The sequence below is a fragment of the Populus euphratica genome, unplaced genomic scaffold (assembly GCF_000495115.2).
Source record: "Populus euphratica unplaced genomic scaffold, PopEup_1.0 scaffold224.1, whole genome shotgun sequence".
Taxonomy (NCBI): domain Eukaryota; kingdom Viridiplantae; phylum Streptophyta; class Magnoliopsida; order Malpighiales; family Salicaceae; genus Populus; species Populus euphratica.
The window spans coordinates 217,530-237,519 of record NW_011500106.1 but is presented as its reverse complement, the minus strand read 5'-3'; the positions used below and the strand labels follow the sequence as shown (position 1 = coordinate 237,519).

Genomic DNA, 19,990 nt, shown 5'->3' with positions numbered 1-19,990 from the left:
AATCAAGTCATTTAAGTAAGTTGGGTTTGTATTTAGTTAATTTGTCAATAGCTAATATATCCCTATAAAAGGATCAAATTACTACTCAGTTAGTTAGTTAATATATATTTTTTAAAGGGTTAAAATAAAAATAATATTATTTATTGTTACAGTATTTTTTTTTATAATTTATTTTTTATTTATATATTTAGAAAGACAGGATAAATATCCCAAGATTAAGAAAAACTAGAATAACGGATATTAAAAGTACAAACCTAAATGAGGATGGTTTCTGAAAAATTTTATAGTATTCAAGCTGTAATTAGTAATATCTAGTTATTTATTTTACAGGTTACTTTAAAGAAAAAGACATATATAAAAAGATAAAAAATATAAATTTATGCTTCATAAAAAATAATAGAAATACTTCTATCTAGTATTTCTCTCTTTGGTATCTGTCCTTTTATTTTAAATAAACTTAAAAAAATAACTACCAATATGTTATTAGTTGCAGCTTAATCACCATAAAATTCAGGGGATTTTTCTTTTCATTTTGAATCAGAATGCGGTGCCGTAGAATATAATCTGCTGCCCTTGGCTGGATTTTGGAAATGTTTTCCTAGACTTCAATTATTTTCTTGACTAAAAGAAAGATTAGGCCTTTAATTAATGAAGTCAACTTCAGAACGCATGTGATTTGCAGGTGATTAAGATAGAAAAAAATTAATTAATAGCCATCCCAACACTTGATGCACATTAATTAACTAAGCTAACTAAACCAGAAAAGAAGGGTTTGTGTCTGAAACAATGTTCTGAGAGCTGAAAACGTGTAAGACTGCACTCACAGATGTTGATGAATTTACATGTACCAAAAAGAAAATAAAATATTGATGAATTTACATGTACCAAAAAGAAAAAGAAAATTAAATTAAAAAATTAAATCTCCAAGTAACATCCTGATTGAACATGGCCAGAGTATTGTTGAGGTGTCTCCATTTTCTTCCACTTGTAATTCTTCAAGTCGAACACGTAAGCCATGTAGGGCTCACGGAATCCCGCAGTACCAATCACCACCAATTTATCCTGCCAGGCCGTTACATTAGCAATGTTGGACACGTCGGCAGGAAGATCGGCAACGGGTTGCCACGTGGATCCTTTAAGTGCCACCACAGAACCGCCACGACACATGTAGAGCTCCCCGTCGCTCCCGCACACGCAGGTCTTCGGACACATGGCATCTTCCAACAAGTCATCGAGCACATTTTCCCATTGCCAGGAGGCAATCTCGAACACCTCAGCAGTTCTCTCAAACCGGCCTTGCATCTCGGTGCAGTAGCCTCCTATGACATGGAGCTTGCCATGTCGGAAAATGGCCTTGCATTCGTCACGCTCTCTCGCCATGTCAGGTAGTGAGAGCCACTCATCTTTTGCTGTGTCATATGCCATCGTGGATCTCAATGCATTCTTGTCGCCATCATGTCCACCCACAACATACACCATCCGATCAAAATCAGACGCGAATCCAAAAAATGATCTGCGCACACCTGGCATGTCAGCTCCGCGCCGCCAAGTGGCCGAGACAAAATTGAAGATGAAAACGGAAACGGAAACCTCCCAGGTCACCGGATCCAACCCACCCAGCACCACAAGATCTGACCCAACACTAGCCACCTGGCAAAACAATGGCAACCCATCTGAGAACCCAGGAATCGGAGGTAATTCACACCAGTCACCTGTATCCGGTTCAAGAAGAGTGAACCGGTAGACCGGGCTGACCCCATTCTTCATGATATTCGAAGCTTGACTGGGGTTAACTCTCGCCTGTGCCATCACAATAAGCTTTTGACCAGTGCAAGTGGCTTTTCTTAGCCGGCGAAACTCCGGTGACTCGGTCTCGCTTTTCCAAGACTTGCAGATGGATACGACTGTTGCCAATTGCTTGTACTTCACCCGGATCAAACAATCACGAGCTATATCATAAGGAAGGCCTGGAATTAGCTCCATGACCACTAAAAGAAGGGGGGAAAAAGGGTATCAACAAGCACGAAAGTGTCACTAGCTGAAGGTTTGACAAGCCCAAATAAAAGCAGGGAGATAACAGAGCAAGTTTTGCTGTGATCACTCAAGAGACATGGCGCTTCTAATAAATAGGGAGATAAGCCTTGTTAAAGGCGGTTATTATTATTGTGTTCTAGAAAGGTGGGAGCAATTGGAATTGGAATTGGAAGAGACCGAGGGGTCGAAGAGACCATTGGAAGCAGCCTGTTGTTCTTTTTTCTTTTTTCTTTTTTATCTTATAATAACTGCCTGCCATGGGAAGCAGCCTGTTGTTCTTATTTCTTATTTCTTTTTTATCTTATAATAACTGCCTGGTCCCTTTACATGAATTTTATACTAGTGTGATGTTTAAGAACATAGTTGAAGGTGTAACCGTGCAAGTATCAAATAATGCCATTGCTTAATATAATATTTAGATGGTATTTGAAATTGTGTTGGAGGGTGTTTTTTAAAATGTGTTTTACTTGAAAATATATTAAATTTTTTTTTTTTATTTTTAAAAATTATTTTTAATATTAATATATCAAAATTTAATAGTAAAGTCAGGTAATTTAATTGATCAGATATTAAATTTATCTTTTAATAATTATAAATTTAAATTTTTTATGGTTATTAAAGTTTTATATAAACATTAATTTTAAAATTTATAAAATTAATTAAGGTGATATTTTTATTAATAATAATCAACAAAACCAAAACAAAAAAAATGAGTGTCATGGATTACGGTGTCAGAAACGACGTATCTTGGACGTTGTTTTGGTACTTCAATAAAAGAATTCATGTCAAACCATCGTAATGGCAACTTGCAGTGCTGGATCAGCATGTGGCGAGATGCTATAGAAGTAAGCTGTATCACATTTTTTTATTGCTCTGATTGGGGCATTTATTGCCATCCGCTGCCTGTCTGTTCAAATAGCAATAAAAAAAAAAAGAAAACCATCAAACAATAACTTCTACCTCATAAAGCCTCTCACTCAGCTTGCGGACGGAGGAAGCTTTGCTCTCAAGCATGCCTCTGTGTATTTATTTAAAATATATCTTATTTTAGGCACAGAAAAAGGCGTCTCAAGTCTCCACTTGCAGGTGTATATTATTTATTATATCTTGATGGATATGTGATTTCTATCCACATCCGACCACTTTACTATTTCTGGCTAGCCGACAAGCTCGCAGACGGAGATGGAGATGGTTCGATGGTCTGATAAAACGATTGGCGACTGGCGGGGACCTCTGTCCTTTCAATGTGCTTACAAGGTAAAATTCGTAGCAAGGCATGGGCAAAATAGAGGTCAGGCAAGCCACCGGTTTGCAAAACGACTGACAAAGACCACCGGCGAAGGCTTGGATGGTGCTGAAATATCAGATGCGTTCATTCGTGATGTCAACACGCACGAATTTGTCCATCGAAGCTTATTCTTCACTGAAAATGGTATTTTTGAATGTTGCTGTTACTGACGGGTGCGGTCAACTTGATGATATCTGTGAAATTAGTGTCTGGAAGATTTGCTCAGAGATTTTAAAATAATTGCAAAAAAATAAATTAAATGAGGGAAGAATTTTATTGTTTGTCAAGAGACTCAAGACACACAGATTACTGTGTATTAAAATAATATATGAATAAAATTCTTCTTGATATAAAAAACTAGTTAAGTATACAACTAGTGATTGTTTTTTTTATTAAATATATTTATCATTAAATAAATAATTAAAAACAAAATAATGTATTGTTTTTTTCACTACAATATAAATATTGATTTACTTTTATGGGTACAAAGTTTTAACTTTTGGGTGTGAGGTTCTTTAGTTATTTTTCATGTTTTTTTTTTATTTTATTCATTATCATGTTCGTTGAAAATTTGTGTTCTTTTTTGTTTTGAATTTATTTATTAATTTAACTTTTTTTAATTTTTTATTTTAATTTGAGATTTTCGCTTATCCTTTCAATTTTTTTCAAATAAAATATTTATTTTTTTAATTATTATTTTTTTATCCTTTAATTTTTTCAAATAAAATATTTATTTTTTTAACTACTATTTTTTTATCCTTTTTTTTTTATCTTATCATTTGATATTTTAATGATTGAGATTTGATCTCCTAAGTTTTTTCAATTGTTTATAAACCTTACCCAAGATCCAATTTGGGACAATAATCAGGTAACGAGTTAAGTAGGTTAACTCGAGCTAACCTCAGCCAACCAAATCCCTTAATAAAATAAAATAAAAATTAAAATGATATCATTTAAAAAACAAAAAAAAAGAAAATAGTCAACGGGTTTTGACTAGATCTTCCTCGACCTAACCAAAACACAGGTCAACCCAAGTTTTTAAGTCTTACACTTGATCAATTCTTTTTTAATTTCTTTTAAACCTTGGCCTATTTATTGGTCAAACTGTAGAGTCAAAGTCAAGTAAAGTCTTAAAATAGTTGTTTTTTTAAATGTGATGCTTTCAATTTAGTCAATAACTCGAGTTATGGGTTTGAAAAGTTTACAGAAGTTGATATTTTTTTTTTCAATTACATCTTTTGAAGTTGTTTTTTTTTTTAAGAAAAAAAGCTTCATTTATCCAAGTAGCTTAGATTTCTTTTGAAGTCTGTTTTTTTTTTTTGTCATTTTTTTTTTCAATTACATCCTTTGAAGTTGTTTTTTTTTTTAAAAAAAAAGCTTCATTTATCCAAGTGGCTTAGATTTCTTTTGAAGTCTGCTTTTTTTTTTTTTTGTCCTTTAAAGTTCAATTCTTTTTAAAATTAAACTTTTTTTTCTGTTTTATTTTTTATTTGATTATCATGTCCATATGATTCTATTTGCAGATTTTTATAACCTCACTTAGTTTTGCTAATATTTTTTTTATTATTACTTATTCATCATTAATTTTTTTATGGTGAGAAAATTATGTACTTTCCTTCCTTAAACACATGTCTTCTACACACACTCAATAAAGTATTAGCTACCAAATATATTTAAAATAATTAATTATAATATATTAATTTAATCATAATAGCTAAGTTAATAAAATCTATTAATTACTAAAAACAATTATTATTTATTATAATTCCAAATCAATATTCTAACATTCTCCCATAGGATTTAAAACTATTCATGTAATAAATAAAATAGAAATCACCAATTAATATTAATATTGTGTAATAGATGTTAGATATCTTTAGTGTTATATTTTTGTGAGCACTACATGTTGGGTATACAAAAGTGAGTGATGCAAGTCACAAGAACAGGGGCACTTTAAATTAAATTCATTCTAATCTTCGAGATTTTTCTAGAGTTATTTTCAAACGTGATGTTAGCTTCTTTTATCGATGATTACTATATAAAGATCTCAATTAATTTTCTCAAAGGACAAGCATGAAGTGTCTAAGAATTTGAAGCAATGAAAGATCATGATTAAGAATAAAATAGTAAAAATGGTGTAGAGATTCATGATAAACGATGATGTAAAATCTTATTCATGAGAGTATTATCATGGGTTCGCAAGGAAGAAGGTTTTGTTGGCCATACAATGGATAGGCATGTACCCTAGCAAAACAATGTGACTGGAAAGGTGAACAAAACTTGTAAGAGAAAGCAAGATCCATTTTACCGAATATTATATTATTTAGGGATATTTTGGTAGAAAGTATTTGGAGAGCTTATTATTAGGTAGAAAGCAAGATTCATTTTATTGAATAATATTTTATTATTAATATTATTATTATTATCATTATCACTATTATTACTAATATTATCATCATCATCAATAATATTATTAGTATCACTATTATTATTATTATTAATATTATTATTATTACAATCACTATAATTACCATTATTAGTATTACCACCACAACTATTATTATTAATATTACTATTGAAATAACAAAAATCATAAACTTGATCTGAAGGATAAAATCAAAAATTATAACAAAAAAACAAAAAAAATAAATAAAAAAATAAAAAAAGAGGCTAAACTAAAATAAATATTATTACTATTAAAAAAATCATAAATTTAATTTGAAAGATAAAATTAAAAACTAGAAAAGTTTTGATAAAAAAGCCAATGAAAAAAATAAGAAATCAAATATAAAAGGACTGAATTGACAAACATTATATACATAAATTAGAATTGAAGGATTAAATTAAAAAAATCTATAAATGAAACAAGAAATTAAAAGAATGAGGATTGTAATGAAAAACAAAACATATAAGAAATTATAATTAAAAGACTACATTAAAAAAAACTTTTATAAAAAAAATAAAAATAAATAAAAAATTAAAAGAATAAAGACTGAAAATAAAAATCAAACAAAAAAAACAATGATGTATTTTAGCTTTTAAAAAAGAAAAAAATAAAAAAAGTATTGATAATCCAAACACTACACATCTACGCATACCACACCATATAAAAAAGAAAACGGTTATACATCTAGTAAAATGATAAATGGTCAAAATTAATCACTGAATTGTGTCATGCTATATTTAAAAGACACGAAAAAATGTATTTTTCACTCTATATGAATAGAAAACACAAACACCCTTATCTAATATCTCATAAAGTTTTTATATTAGAGACAAAAAAATATTTTTATTGTTAAAAAACTTGTGAAAAATCAAGAAAATTCTTGGTTAATAGTTATAAATTTTATTGATTACAAGATAAAATAATAATTTTATTATATCAAAAATAAAAATATATATATATATATATATATCTATCTTCAAATAATTTTTTAATAAAGAATGAGCTCATAAAAAGGACAACATGCTCAACTTCCAAGACTTAAAGCTTTTCGTGCTCAAGGCAAAGAATTAATGGCACTACAATGATACAAAGTAAACTACATGTAAAGTTACAATGAAACTCCCACCCTTTTTAACTTTTCTTTTAAAAGCATTACTTTGAGTGATCTTGCAGTGAAGAAGATCGGCAACAGCTTTCGTTTTCCAAATTCAAACATTAAAGGGCTTGATGGAGAAGGTGAAAAGTTTGGGATATTAAAAAAATTCGAGCTAGAGAAAGATTTGCTGTATCGTGGCATGAATTCTAATCCTAATTATATACCGACTTTACAGCATACTTCTCTTGGGTTTAGGATTGGTTTGGCCTCACAGTGAAAACCTTGCGGGATTTAACAACGCTCGATCGAATTGCGATTAAGATATATTTCCTGGCATGGAATCATCTAATTAGCCGAACCGAGTATAAATAGTCATCGAACCCTAAACGGCAAACCAGCTGCCTCTCTCCTTCCTTCACTCTCCCGCGCAGCCGCCGCCCAAGATTGGCCTTGGTCCTTCACCATCGCGAGAAGAAACAGTCACCCACGAACCACCTTTCTCTCAACTTCCTGCCTCTCTCTTCTCTCATCCAACCAGTTTCGGGTTCTGTGAGATCTCTTGGAAAATCACCAATTTTATTCTCTTTTGTATTTAACTTTCTCTCTCTCTTCCCAAGGAAGGGAGGAAGAGGAGTGGAAGGGAGAAGATGGAGGAGAGTAAGGGTCCGAAGAAGGTGATGTCGGCATGTGATGTGGAGGCGTTGAAGAAATGTTTGGAAGAAAATAAAGGGGATTACGTCAAGTGTCAGTCCCAGATTGAGGCCTTCAAGTCTTCCTGTTCTCTCAACAAGCATCCTCCTTCTACTACCTCTATGGAATCCCAAACAAAGACGGCTTAATGAACTCAGTTATTTCTGGTTTGGGAGAGGTTTCTTCTTAGATTTTGACGGTGACCCACTTTCTCCAATTTATTTTAACGTATTGGGCATATGTTCTTCAATTTTTTGTATTAGTTTGCCTAATGAAATTGGTTTTATTTTATGATACTAATTAGATATGTTCTCATGTTGAATCCTTTATTTGTTCAAATAACACTATCTGAATTCCCATTTGGTAGGGCTCACGCAGTACAAGAACTCCTAGATCGTATAAACTGAATTCGGTTGATTTGTGAGGTAGTTCATTGTTATAGGGAGTTCTTTTTACTGGTGTTCATGGCGAGGCTTTCATCAGTCAACTTTGGGTGGAACTTGATGGTTAATTTTCAGCGTTTCACATGGTTTGAGAAAAACTCCGCAGCATAATTGGAACTAGTGTTTTCTTATGCCATAAGCAAGCTCTTTCCGTATAGCACTCGACAATAGATTTTAAATGTCTCTTCCTGACCTATTCTCTTTTCATGGAAGCAATGCGGTTGATGCAGAGATGTCTGTGATATTTCGGTGGTATTTAGATGGTTTTATTTTTTATTTTTTTAATATTACTTTAATTAAAAATAAAGCTTTATTTTTGGATGATTTATGTCAGAAATTTAATGAATTAATCTGAATCATTCTTATATGATTCTGTTTCAATAATTTTCTAAAACATCTCATCTTAATTTATTTTTAATTAAATTATATTTTTAATCATTTTTAGATTAGTTTTAAAATAAATCAAAAGATTTACATGACCCGCACATATAGCATGACATTGTTTCAGTCTAGTATAATATAATGCACAATGAAAGCCTGTTGGCTAGTATAATATAATGCACAATGAAAGCCTTGTTGGTTTTTTTAATTAATATCTTTTTATTTTTTAATACTAAATTTATTTTTCATTGATTTATCACATTCTCATAACATTAATTACAAGTTTAGTTAATAAAATCAATTGCAAGTTTTGTGAATAAAATCTGTTGTTTGAGTTTTTTTTAATTAACTTTTTTAATTTTTTAATATTAAATTAATTAAAAATTAAACTTAATGATTTATTTTGTTTACTTTCTATGTAATTATGTTGGTCTCATAACTCGAGAATATTGCTTAACAGATTCAGCTAAGTTGACTTGAATTGTTTTTTGTGTGATTTTTTTAATTGAAACTTTTTTCAATATTATCATTTAATATTGTATTGGTTTAGAATTGAGTTTTATAATTTTATTTTTTATTTTTTATTAGGATATGTTAGTCTCATAATAAGAGTTGCAAGTTTTGTCATTTTAAGTTTTTAATCCTGATAAATTGAATTGTTTTTTTTTTAAATTATCTTAGTTTTATGATACGGATTATAAGTTCTTTAATATTGAATTTTATTTTTGTTGGGTTTTTCACATCTCACGACCTGAGTTATGAGTTTTAGCGGGTTAACTCAACTGATTTAATTTTTTTAATTGACATTTTTTTCATTTAATTTTATTATTTAATAGTGTTTTATTGAGAATTAGGTTTTATGGTTTATTTTGGTTTGATTTTTATTAAGTTATTATAGACTCAATATTTAAAAATAGTGCTTAACAGGTTAATTTATATTGATTTAACTTATTTTTTATGTTATTTTTTTTAAATTTAAATCCTCAAAATTTTTATCTTTCAACATTGACTTTGACATAATTAATTGAGAATTAAACTTCATAATTTATTTTAATTTACTTTTTATAGAGTTATATCGGTCTCATGGCTAAAGTCGTAAATTTGACGAGTTAAATAATTTTTTTTTTAATGAGGTTATCTCCATCATTTTATAATTTATTTTTTTTCTTTTTAATCTTATCCTTTAATATTGAAATGATTAAAAATTAAATTTTATAATTTATTTTAATTTATTTTTTATAAGGTTATCTTGATTTTGTAACTCGAATTACAAATTTAATAGATTAATTTGGTTTTTTTAGATTTTTTTTATTGATCTTTTTCATTTTTATTCTTTAATATATATCTGATTAATTAGGAATGAGTTTTTATAATTTATTTTTTATAAAGTTATTATAATACTCATGTAAATATAATTTTAATATTAAAAAAAAGTTTTTTTAGGCTTTTTTAAGTAAAAATTATATTTTTATTAATTATTTAATTTACTTTTAAATTTGCAAAACAAGGAAGTTATATCGTATTAATCTCCACACGATACATTTATTTTTTCACTAGAAAAATAATTAAAAAAAAATGGTAATGTTTAATTTGTTTCTAAAAAAAATAATCTAGTGTGCGTGTCAACCGTGGTGTCCCTGGAATTTTAAATTTTCAAATATAAAAAGACGCATTTGTTTTCTTATTCATTTGACCCCATTGAATCGAGAGTTTTTCTAACCGTTTCTTTCTTCTTCTTTTTTCACTTAACGGGGAAATGAACTTTAAAATTGGAACCAAAATTCGTGTCTGCCGTATCCCACCGTTTCCCCCTCAACAGGTTTTTTTTTCACGTTATAAATTGGTGGGGCCAAACTGAAACACTTAGGTCTCCAACATCTTAATCAATCCCTTCTCATCCTAGTCTCTTCGTTCTTAAACATCTTCTTCACATTCCAACTCCTTAGATTTCCTATGGCACAGCTAATCCCAAGCCTCCCTAATGATATTGCTACCGAATGCTTGATACGCTTGCCATTTCAACACTTTCCTGCAGCGACGTTGGCATGCGAAGACTGGAAACTTGAGATTGAGTCACCAGAGTTTTTTCAAAGTCGAAAGGTTGCTGGTTATAGCCAACCCACCATTGTTATGACAGTAGCAAGGGTTGGTGAAGAAACAGGAGGTGGCAGTCAGAAAAATCCAAGAAGCCCAACAATTTATAGGCTTGCATTTTGTGACCTTAAAACGGGAACATGGGGTGAGTTGCAGCCAATTCCAGAATTCTCAAAAGGTCTGCCGATGTTTTGCCAATTGGCCGTGGCTGGTTTAAATCTGGTGGTGATTGGCGGGTGGGATCCAGAAACTTGCAGGGTATCCAACGCCGTGTTTATATACAGTTTCGTGTCAGCCACGTGGCGTCGTGGGGCTGACATGCCTGGTGTTAAGAGGTCACTTTTTGGTTGTGCAGCGGATATTAATGGCGACAAGGTGTATGTTGCGGGGGGGCATGACGAGGAAAAGAATGCATTAACTTCTGTTTTGGGATATGATGTGGCAAAGGATGATTGGATTAAATTGCCCAACATGGCGAGGGAGCGTGACGAGTGCAATGCCGTGTTCCATTCTGGCAAAATCCATGTCTTTGGCGGGTACTCCACGGAAGCACAAGGTGTTTTCGATGCAAGTTCTGAGGCCTTTGATCTTGACGAGTGGCGGTGGGTTCAAATGCAAGAGAACTTTTTAGGAACAAACATGAGTGCAAGAACCTGTGTGGCTGATAGTAATGGAAGGTTTTGCATATGTCAAGGTAGTGAGGTGATGGTTGCAGACGAGGATGCCGACTGGCGGAGAGTTGCTGAGTTGCCGATTGATATGGGCGGCGTCCCTGCTTGTGTGATGATGGGCCAGAATAAATTACTTGTGATTGGGTCTGCAAAATCTGATGATCCCCATATGTTCTACGAGTTGGATTTGGAGAGATGCATATGGACCAAGCTGGAGGCTCCAAAACAGCACTCGGGCCATGTTCAATCAATTTGTTTTCTGGAGATCTAAGTTTTACCAGTATTTGGGCACTAAATCTTAACTCAAGGAAGAGATTAACTAAATATCATCTGTTATCATTATCATTTTTCTTATAAATCTATGTATTATCATTTCGTTTGTTGAATGGTATTAAGATCAAGTGTTTTCATGCATGCTTTTTACCCTAACATCAGCTATGGTTCGAGAGTGTTTCGACAAGTGGGTCAAACAGACACAGACTTAGAATTTCTTTTCGCAAGCAAATGTCAACGAAATTACTCAGGATCCATATTTCTCATGACCAGAGAATTCAAACATTCATTGTTTGCAGCCCTTAAAACCCTCACCACCCTTATGAAAGATTCACCCCTTAACACCCCTACGAAAGATTCTACAATGCAAGGCGGCACTAGTGTAGAAAGATTCGTTACCCTCCTTTTAGGAAGAGTGATTTGAGTGAGAGAGACATGTTTGTTAAGGGTAGCATGTTCACAGAATCTAGCAGCACTAATGGCTCCTACCCTTGGATGAGCAGGTCCCATACAAGGTCCTAGTGGCCTCCTCGTCCAAAGGTGGGAAGAACTTGGTGGAGTGGTTAGCGTTATAATGCAAGGTCATCTAGCATTATCTCCTCATAAGAAAATAACGGGGAACAAATCCCTTCCTCTCCATAAAAAGAAGTTACAATGATAAAAAGGTACAACACGCGTGATGCATTTTACCTAGACTATTGCGTTGTGCTTGTGTTGGAAGCAACACTGATAAAACTAGTGTTTGATAATTAAATGATTTCTTAAAAAATTCTACTTGTCTCAAAAGTCATGTAGTTTGTTTTGAATGTGAACCTTACCTTTGTCAAATATTGTGTTTATATATTTTTTTAAAAAAAAAACCAACTTCGCTTAGTATCCACGTCCGGTTTGTAGTTCATTTTCTTGTGCCATGTAGAGGAAATGATTTTATCTTATAACCATAGTTCATATTTCAGAAATTCCTCTTTGAGAACCACAAAAAGACAGAATGGAGTTGGTACCATGCAGAACCCTGATTTAGACGAATCTGTATCGTGCATCCACTTCAGTTGTCTGCTAAACTTTATCTAAGCAGTTATGACTTGTGACACTACAGAAAGCTAGAAATAAATAAGTAAATAAACCGTAACAAAATTGAATAGGAAACTCAAGAAATCAAATAAAAGTTTTTTTTTAATGGTTGCAAGAACAGAAAACATGACAACTGCATTACAATAAAGAAAATAAAAGGGAAGCTTGACTACTGGGATGGCTTAAATTTTGTGACTCTACTTTCATACAATAAAACGTCCAGTGTATATACTATCCCTTGTTTTAAAGTATCAGTAGAAGCTCGACTACTGGGATATCTTAAATTTTGTGACTGTACTTTCATACAACAAAACATCCCAGGTATATAACATCCCTTGTTCCAAGGTATCAGTAGAATTAATTGCAGACATAATTGAATATGAAGTTCCGAGCATGTTCCGAGTAACATAATGGATGATAACTAGCAAAATATAAAAAGACACTCCAAACAATAAAAGGAAGCACCCATTTGTCACAGCTAAGAATTTCATTTGCATAATTAAATCTGGAGATAATATTCTAATATCATATCCTGAAACATGATATTTGAGATGTCGATCCAGCAAAAATGCTTAAAGCCAACAAGAAGAAAAATTCACACCTGATATTCGTTTGTAGCATGTATGCTTATGCACAGATGCAGATAAACTAGTAGAATCCTGTGAAGATGAGCATTACCTGGGAGTTTACAACATAAACATCTCCCAGAGAGTAAAGTAAGCGAACACATGTAGTTGCCGAAGTCTACAATACTGACTTTGACAAATTTGAATGTTGGGATATGAACCTCGGAATATATCAGACATGAGGTACCTTTTCACTCTCAGTTCCAACAGAAGCAATAAGAACTTTAAAAGGCCTGCTCCTGTGGTCCTTTACTGCCAGTCAACTTCTTATGTGACCTCTGTCAAGCCTTCCGGCATAGTTCTTATCAACAGATTTAGAGATTGGTAAATTGTAGATGTTTTTTTTAGATTCAGCCAACCTGGTAGAAGACTCATAGGAATGGCTAAATTCATTTATAATTTTGCCAAGATTTTTCAGCTTCTCTAAAAGAACTCTTAAACAGTTCTTCACAGCAAGGTAGATTGAAATTTACCCCTTGTCTGCAGAAATTCTTGTTTTTTCAGAAGGTTCTGATTCAATCACCAGGTTTGCTGATTTAAGAAGTAAGAGCTGACTCTTTCCAGCACTTACGCTGCTGCAGGGCATCGTAAGCATATCCTCATAGCAAATGCTTTTTCTGCAGCATCTTTTCAGTGCAAGAAGATTGAGTATTTAAGTTTATTGTTAACAGAAAGTTGAACTATTGCTGCGGAGATCTCAGCTTATATTTTTTCTTCACACCAAGTTAGCCATTGTCATCTGACTTTCAGTGAGAAAGACCAGCATTTTCACTCGATGAAGGATAATCTTCCACTTATCAAATTATTCCTGTTCATTTTCCATAATCCACCAAGCAAATTGATTTCCTTCAGCAGGAAAACCGGCAATGCATTGATCTGAAACCAAATAAATAATTTAAGGTTATGATATTATGTTTATTTTTGAACTATTTTATTGCTGATCTGAAAAAACAATACCAGATTAGTTTGAAAGGCATGCCCACAAATGGTATCATGATATTGTCCTATCAATTCATGCACTAAATAGAAATTCTGTAAGCAAAAAAAGAAACGGCAGTTCTGCAGTCTTGGCCTTTTTAAAGAAGACTTCATACAAACTGCACATCAAATAAAGTTCAAGAAGACAAGATGAGAAAAGAGACGACACTCAACATATGATGCAAGGTGCTCATGTCATGTGATTCCCAGCTCCCATACAGTGGCTTGGCACATACTCTGACAGTTTCCCATGGAAACCTATTGGAATCATCCTCCGCAATCCCATGTTGGATCATATGCATAAAATTCTTATGATCGCCAGGCCAATCCTTTTCCAATAAGTGCAAAGAGGTGCAAAATGATGAAAAATTCAACTGAATGCAATACTATCAAAATGTATTTGAAATTACTGAAATAAATTTTGGCCACCATTGTAGATAAAACATATATGCAATTCATTATGAAAATCTCTAAAAAGTATAAAATGACAATGGTGGCCACACCAAGACATGTTTGGAACAAAAAATCTCAATTCCAAGAACAACAAGATGCTGAAAATGGCATGAGCACCAAGAAAAGAAATATCATGCAAATTTCTATTTAAAGAAGTAAATAATATATCATGCACTGGTTACTAGTAGTAATATACAGAAGACCACTAATGAAGAGCATGCATTTAATAATGCATTACAATTTGTGCATTTTGTTGCATGATGCCAAAATCATTTTAGCACAAGTTTTCAAGTCATTAAATGTGCACAAGTCATTGATCAAAAATTTTCCAATCAAGAACAAAAAGAAAAAAAACTGTCAGCGTAATTATTTTCTTATATATATGAATTAATTGTTGCCACATGGTTCACACCTATCCAGGAGGCAGAGACTGCTGATTCTGCAACAACAAGATCTGCCTTCATGGCTGTTTGAAGCTGAGATCTGTTGTGTCTTCGGGAACTCAGATCCTTCATCTAGCAAGCTCTGGCATCAGGCTACTGTTCTTGCTGGGACTACAGCAGAAACTATGGCTCAAAGCTCAAAAACTTTGTTGCCAGCTTCAACATTGATAGTGAAGCTTCAGTCATTAAGAGCTCATGCAATATCAGCACAAATTTCTGTTGCTGCTTCTTTTTACCATGTGCTTTGCCACGCAACCAGTGTCCTTATCTTAGAAGTATAAATCCAATTTCATGAAACTTATTTCCCCTCCTTGGCCAAAACCACAATAATCTTTTACCATGTCTGACCTGATTATTATCAGTCCTATTGTCTACAACTATCAAACTATCATTAGAAAGCAAATCTCACCATGCATTCTGTTCAGTGTCAGAAAGTCATTACTGGATTTACCTCCAAGCCCTTGAACTCCTCATTATTGCCATGAGCCCATCTGACTGCAAATAAAACTTGAGGTAGGTCCATCAATTGGTTTGAAACCATTTTAAGCTGCCGCCAATCTCTCTTCATGGAGTTTGACTTAAATGCAATTGATGGGTAAGAGCGTTCCTAGGTATTGATCTCTTGGACAATGTGGGCAAAGCTGCCAACTTGCCTTGAAGGTGATTGCCCAGCTACATTAACATGTAAATCTCCTCCGGTCTTGCCTTCCCACGTCAGCTTCTTCAACTATACACCGCCAAAATATTATCCACACTGTGTGTTACATGAATTACCCAAAAAATCAGCACAACTATAGAGGATTTGAACTGGTCTAAATGTCTAATACAGCTTTCAAAGTTCACCTGAAACCAAAAAATAAAAAAAGGAAAGAAAGAAAAGGATTGCTTTCTGATGGAAAATAAGTTTTTTTTTTTTTTTCATTTTCTGTATATCATTACATTTTTTACAACCAAGCAGTGGCCTAAGAGAAAGAGAACTGGTATATCGAATAAGAAAAAAGAAGAAAAGTTTACTAAAATTAAAGTTATGAATTTACATAAAACAATTGAAATTCTAAGCTTCTCAGTTTTTCTTCTCTTTTCTTTTCCATGAGTAAAAGAAAGCTTAATTTACTTACATAGCCAATACTAAATTAATAGAATAAATATATCAAGAACTGCTTTCATTTTCTTTCCATTTTCTACACTTTCTCAGCAACCAAACAGAGACCAATGGCAATTGAGGATCATAAAGTGATACTATTATAGATTTTCCTAAGCATTAATCAGAATCTTCCAGAACAGTAGTGGAGCTACAACACAAAGTAAATCAATTTTGTTGCCTTATTTTCCTACATTGATTTCTCAGCAGCCAAACAGAATTTATAGTGATGAAAACACATCAACAGAAAGTATCTTAGCAGTTTGTAACTTATCATGCAATGCAGCTTAAAGTCAGAAGGAGAGAGAAAAGAAATTACTTTTGATCTTTTCGACAGAGAAACAAAAGATCTTCTATGCTCATCATTTTTCTACACATTTTCTTACCTTGTATCTAAATAGCTTTCAGCGTACAGTGTGCTCTAGGATATGCACACAAAGTTGAATGAGAGATCCCAGCTCAAGCTGAGATTAAACCCAATCCTAGCTTGAATTCAAGATAGAGAATTCTAAGCAATTTTGGAATATGGCAAAACATGGGTGTGTGTGTGGGCAAGAATAGGAAATGAAATTTTCCACAAAAGGATCACATGAGTTATAGATATATGTTGACAATATCACCAAGCCTGCATACATTAAACAGAGAGAAAAGGCAATCTAAAGCAAGGGCCGATGGAATTTTGCAGTTTTCATTTGATAGAAAGTAGAAGAAACTGCATGTAGCACAAGATAATAGTGTAAATTTTGCATTGAATATAATAAAAATATATTTCAGGAAATGCACAATACCACTATAAGAATAAATACATCAACAAATGTTCACCAAGGTCATCACCATACCAAACATTTCACACTCCAATCGGTCATATTCAGGAAGCATATAAATTTCAAGCTATTCCAACTCCCAGGAAAAACCATTTGAGGAGCCAAATTACATCCACATCAATGCTTCAAGAGTTCTTTTAAATCAGTGTCACCAATGCAAAGTAAAACAGAGAATGCCAGAATTAGAAGATCACATGATATGCCATGAACTATAACTTGTAGAAAGGATCGTTTGTATCCCGCAGTAACACCAGCAATATCTCCCAGTATAATCCACTTGTCACACATTTTTCTTGATTGGCTCCATATGTTTGTTTAGCTCCTTAAATTAAAACTGCAAAGCAGTAGCATGATAGATTCTTCGATTTTCCCAGATGCCTCTTTGTTTTCAGTTAGACTAATAGAGCTTGCATTTGCTTGTTCCAACACAAACTGCACATTCATTTGCATCTCCTGCTATATGGCTTAAACAGTAGTTTATCCTATCATCCATAACATCCTGCATTATAAATCACTTCAGTATAGAATACAAGGCAAGCAGCTTCCATTCAAAAGAAATTATGTACTCAAGTTGGGTGGTACATGGTCACGACTTCTGGGAAAAAGTAAAAAACTCAAAGGAAAAGGGAGGTCATCATCACAGAGATGCTTATGGATATCTATAAAAGTGTCATTGCGGGAAAAAATTAAATTACTATTCAATGTGGATGTGGAAAGAGCAAATACTTATCACAGGAGAAAGTGGAAGAGTGTATGATTATATTGGATCCATCAGCAGCGACCAAGATACTTTAACAAAAAATAGATAACATAAGCACACCATAAATTTCACACACAGTTTGGAACTTAGCCAACCCTATACAGACCTATGTAGATATTATGGTAGCCGAGATACATACCACAAGTAGCTCATGCAAGCCAAGAGGTGCAGTTATGAGATATGAGACACCAGGATGCTCCTTAGCAGCTTCATCAGTCAATGAAGGAATATCCTTTCGAACAAAAATATAGTGGAATGTTTGTTAGTATGACATGTAAAGCTGTAAGAAGAATAAATAAATGGATAATCCAGTCGAGGAAGAAAACAACAATGAATTACCCGGTACCAATGTCGTCCTGGAAAGAGAAAGAATGGGCTCACGATCACACGATTCGCCCCTTGTTGAACACACAAACCAAAAGCATCTCTTATCGAGGGCTCAGCCAGCTCCTGATTAAATTCATATATTAAGAAAAACATTACCAGAAGTGCATCGTTCACTTCATAGATGTAAATAGTTGAAGAAGAACACTGCGTATTTGAACGTGAAAATATAAATGAAAAACCTCCAAGGCAAAAAAGGAGTTCGTGAAAAAGAAGCAAATACCATATGAGCAGGCTCCACAATTAGGTACCCAGTTTTATCTCTAAACATGGCCACAAACTCATCTAAAATTCACAAAGCACAGCTATTTGATTATTATTTTTATGGGGAAAAAAACCATAAAATCAAATAAGGTATGGTATTTGACAAAAAAGAAGAAGCAACTTACTGAGCATGAGATTTGATTCTTTACGACGTGAGCCATGGTCAACAATGATGACACCGTCTTTGTCGCCCACAAAGACCCCGTTCCCTCTAGGGTTCGTCTTCATAATTCCACCATCCCCACTGTTCAAACGCAAGCTTCTTCTTGATGAATACTTTACGTTTTGTAAATTCGAGGATCTGGGGGTCAACGCCCATCTGGGATTTCTTCTCACAGTTGTTTCCCTTCCTGAACAACAATTACTGCAATTGCCAAACAAACGAAAAAACACGGCAGAAGAAACCAATAAGGGAGCGGCTACTGCTTATTTCAAAGAAAATATAATGCAATCTGAAGCCAGAAACTCCATTAAAGAATTAATCAGAAAAGAAGTAAGTTAATTAATTACCTTTTAGCCAGAATGAGTGGAGAGACTGATGAGACAGAAAACGATTCCAACCCCATCTTTTTTTCCTTCTTTTTTTGAGCTAGTTTTGTTATCTATCGTTACCTCTGTCGCAGAATTTTTTTATAATAAATAAATAAATAAGCAGTAGCTGAGAGAGGCAAAACGGCTAGGTAGCGCCATCACTCGGCCGTGCTGGGTACGTTTCTGAACATGCTCTACGGACGGAGACGTGAAGGGAAAAATGAGGCAATTTTTATGTACCTCCACGGCTCCACCAGGGGGTTCTCGGGGGACAAAGATAAGGAGGACCTTCTCATGAAACTTTTTTTTTTTTTTTGTCCCTCCCTTCAATCCTAAACTTTTCACAATTCCAAGTCATATCCTTGTCTTTCATGTATTAGTCATAAACATCGATTTTAATCAAGTTTATAAAAGTAAAAATCATATGAAAAAAAAAAGAAAAAAATAGTTTATAAAAGTAAAAATCATATGAAAAATAAAAATAAAAATGTAAGAGTAATAGTCAACTAGAGTGGCAATAACAACCACTTTTTCCTGATTTAGGAGTGTGGCATATGATATAGATTGGTTATGAATTTTTTTTTTAATTTATTAAAATTAAATATATAAAAAAAATTAAAAAAATAAATTTTAATTTTTTTTTAATACACTTGACTGCATTCTAAACACATCTTAATAGCAACACTATTATAAGTTTGAAATACAAGTGATAAAAAACTTATTATTGATGAAAAACCTTTTAAACAAAAAGTAAACCTACATATATTGAATGTTGGGTATCTTACTTATCTGTAAGTGTAGCTGTCAAATCTTGATTTTGTTCATTATTATAGGTTAGGAGAGTGATGAGTCTTAAAATCTAAAATGTTTAGGAATAAGATTGATATATTGGATAATAAATTAATTTTTTAATTTAAATAATTTGATTAATTTTTTATATTTAAGGTGTCTAATGGCTTGATATAAAAAGCCTAAAAGAATTTGTAACTAGTAGCACGTAATGCCTAGTAAGCCAGGTGATCGGTAGTTGTGGTACTAACAGGCGATGCCTCATAAACCAGATAACCAGTAGCTAGTACTTATAAAACATCTCATTTGA

The 19,990-nt window shown here is 32.9% G+C and overlaps 3 protein-coding genes and 1 pseudogene across 7 annotated transcripts; 1 reads left to right on the top strand and 3 right to left on the bottom strand.

Annotated features, from left to right (window-relative positions):
* Positions 1 to 707: 707 nt before the first annotated feature.
* Positions 708 to 2,276, bottom strand: LOC105109643 (F-box/kelch-repeat protein At1g80440). Of its 3 annotated transcripts, none has more exons than XM_011004406.1 (2): positions 882 to 2,276; positions 708 to 844 (listed from the first exon to the last, which is right to left on the bottom strand). In XM_011004406.1, exon 1 carries the CDS (start codon positions 1,981 to 1,983, stop codon positions 916 to 918), a length of 1,068 nt encoding a protein of 355 aa, XP_011002708.1. In that variant the 5' UTR covers positions 1,984 to 2,276; the 3' UTR covers positions 708 to 844; positions 882 to 915. The 3 variants fall into 3 exon arrangements, with proteins under 3 accessions (XP_011002708.1, XP_011002710.1, XP_011002709.1); XM_011004408.1 differs by having other exon boundaries at positions 708 to 851; positions 905 to 2,276; XM_011004407.1 differs by having other exon boundaries at positions 708 to 857; positions 910 to 2,276.
* Positions 2,277 to 6,856: 4,580 nt separating this feature from the next.
* On the top strand, positions 6,857 to 11,732 carry LOC105109645 (F-box/kelch-repeat protein At1g15670-like). Of its 2 annotated transcripts, XM_011004410.1 has the most exons (2): positions 6,857 to 8,083; positions 10,341 to 11,732. In XM_011004410.1, the coding sequence occupies exons 1-2, from the start codon at positions 8,081 to 8,083 to the stop codon at positions 11,412 to 11,414; spliced, it is 1,077 nt and encodes a 358-aa protein (XP_011002712.1). In that variant the 5' UTR covers positions 6,857 to 8,080; the 3' UTR covers positions 11,415 to 11,732. The 2 variants fall into 2 exon arrangements, with proteins under 2 accessions (XP_011002712.1, XP_011002711.1); XM_011004409.1 differs by lacking the exon at positions 6,857 to 8,083 and having other exon boundaries at positions 10,082 to 11,732.
* An 818-nt stretch (positions 11,733 to 12,550) lies between these two features.
* Positions 12,551 to 15,528, bottom strand: LOC105109652 (uncharacterized; annotated as a pseudogene).
* SIRB (sirohydrochlorin ferrochelatase B) lies at positions 14,959 to 19,177 on the bottom strand. 2 transcript variants are annotated; one of them, XM_011004412.1, is made up of 6 exons: positions 18,871 to 19,177; positions 18,486 to 18,724; positions 18,320 to 18,381; positions 18,052 to 18,162; positions 17,852 to 17,944; positions 14,959 to 15,741 (listed from the first exon to the last, which is right to left on the bottom strand). In XM_011004412.1, the coding sequence occupies exons 1-6, from the start codon at positions 18,924 to 18,926 to the stop codon at positions 15,733 to 15,735; spliced, it is 570 nt and encodes a 189-aa protein (XP_011002714.1). In that variant the 5' UTR covers positions 18,927 to 19,177; the 3' UTR covers positions 14,959 to 15,732. The 2 variants fall into 2 exon arrangements, with proteins under 2 accessions (XP_011002714.1, XP_011002713.1); XM_011004411.1 differs by lacking the exon at positions 14,959 to 15,741 and adding an exon at positions 16,799 to 17,451 and having other exon boundaries at positions 18,871 to 19,170.
* Positions 19,178 to 19,990: the final 813 nt, after the last annotated feature.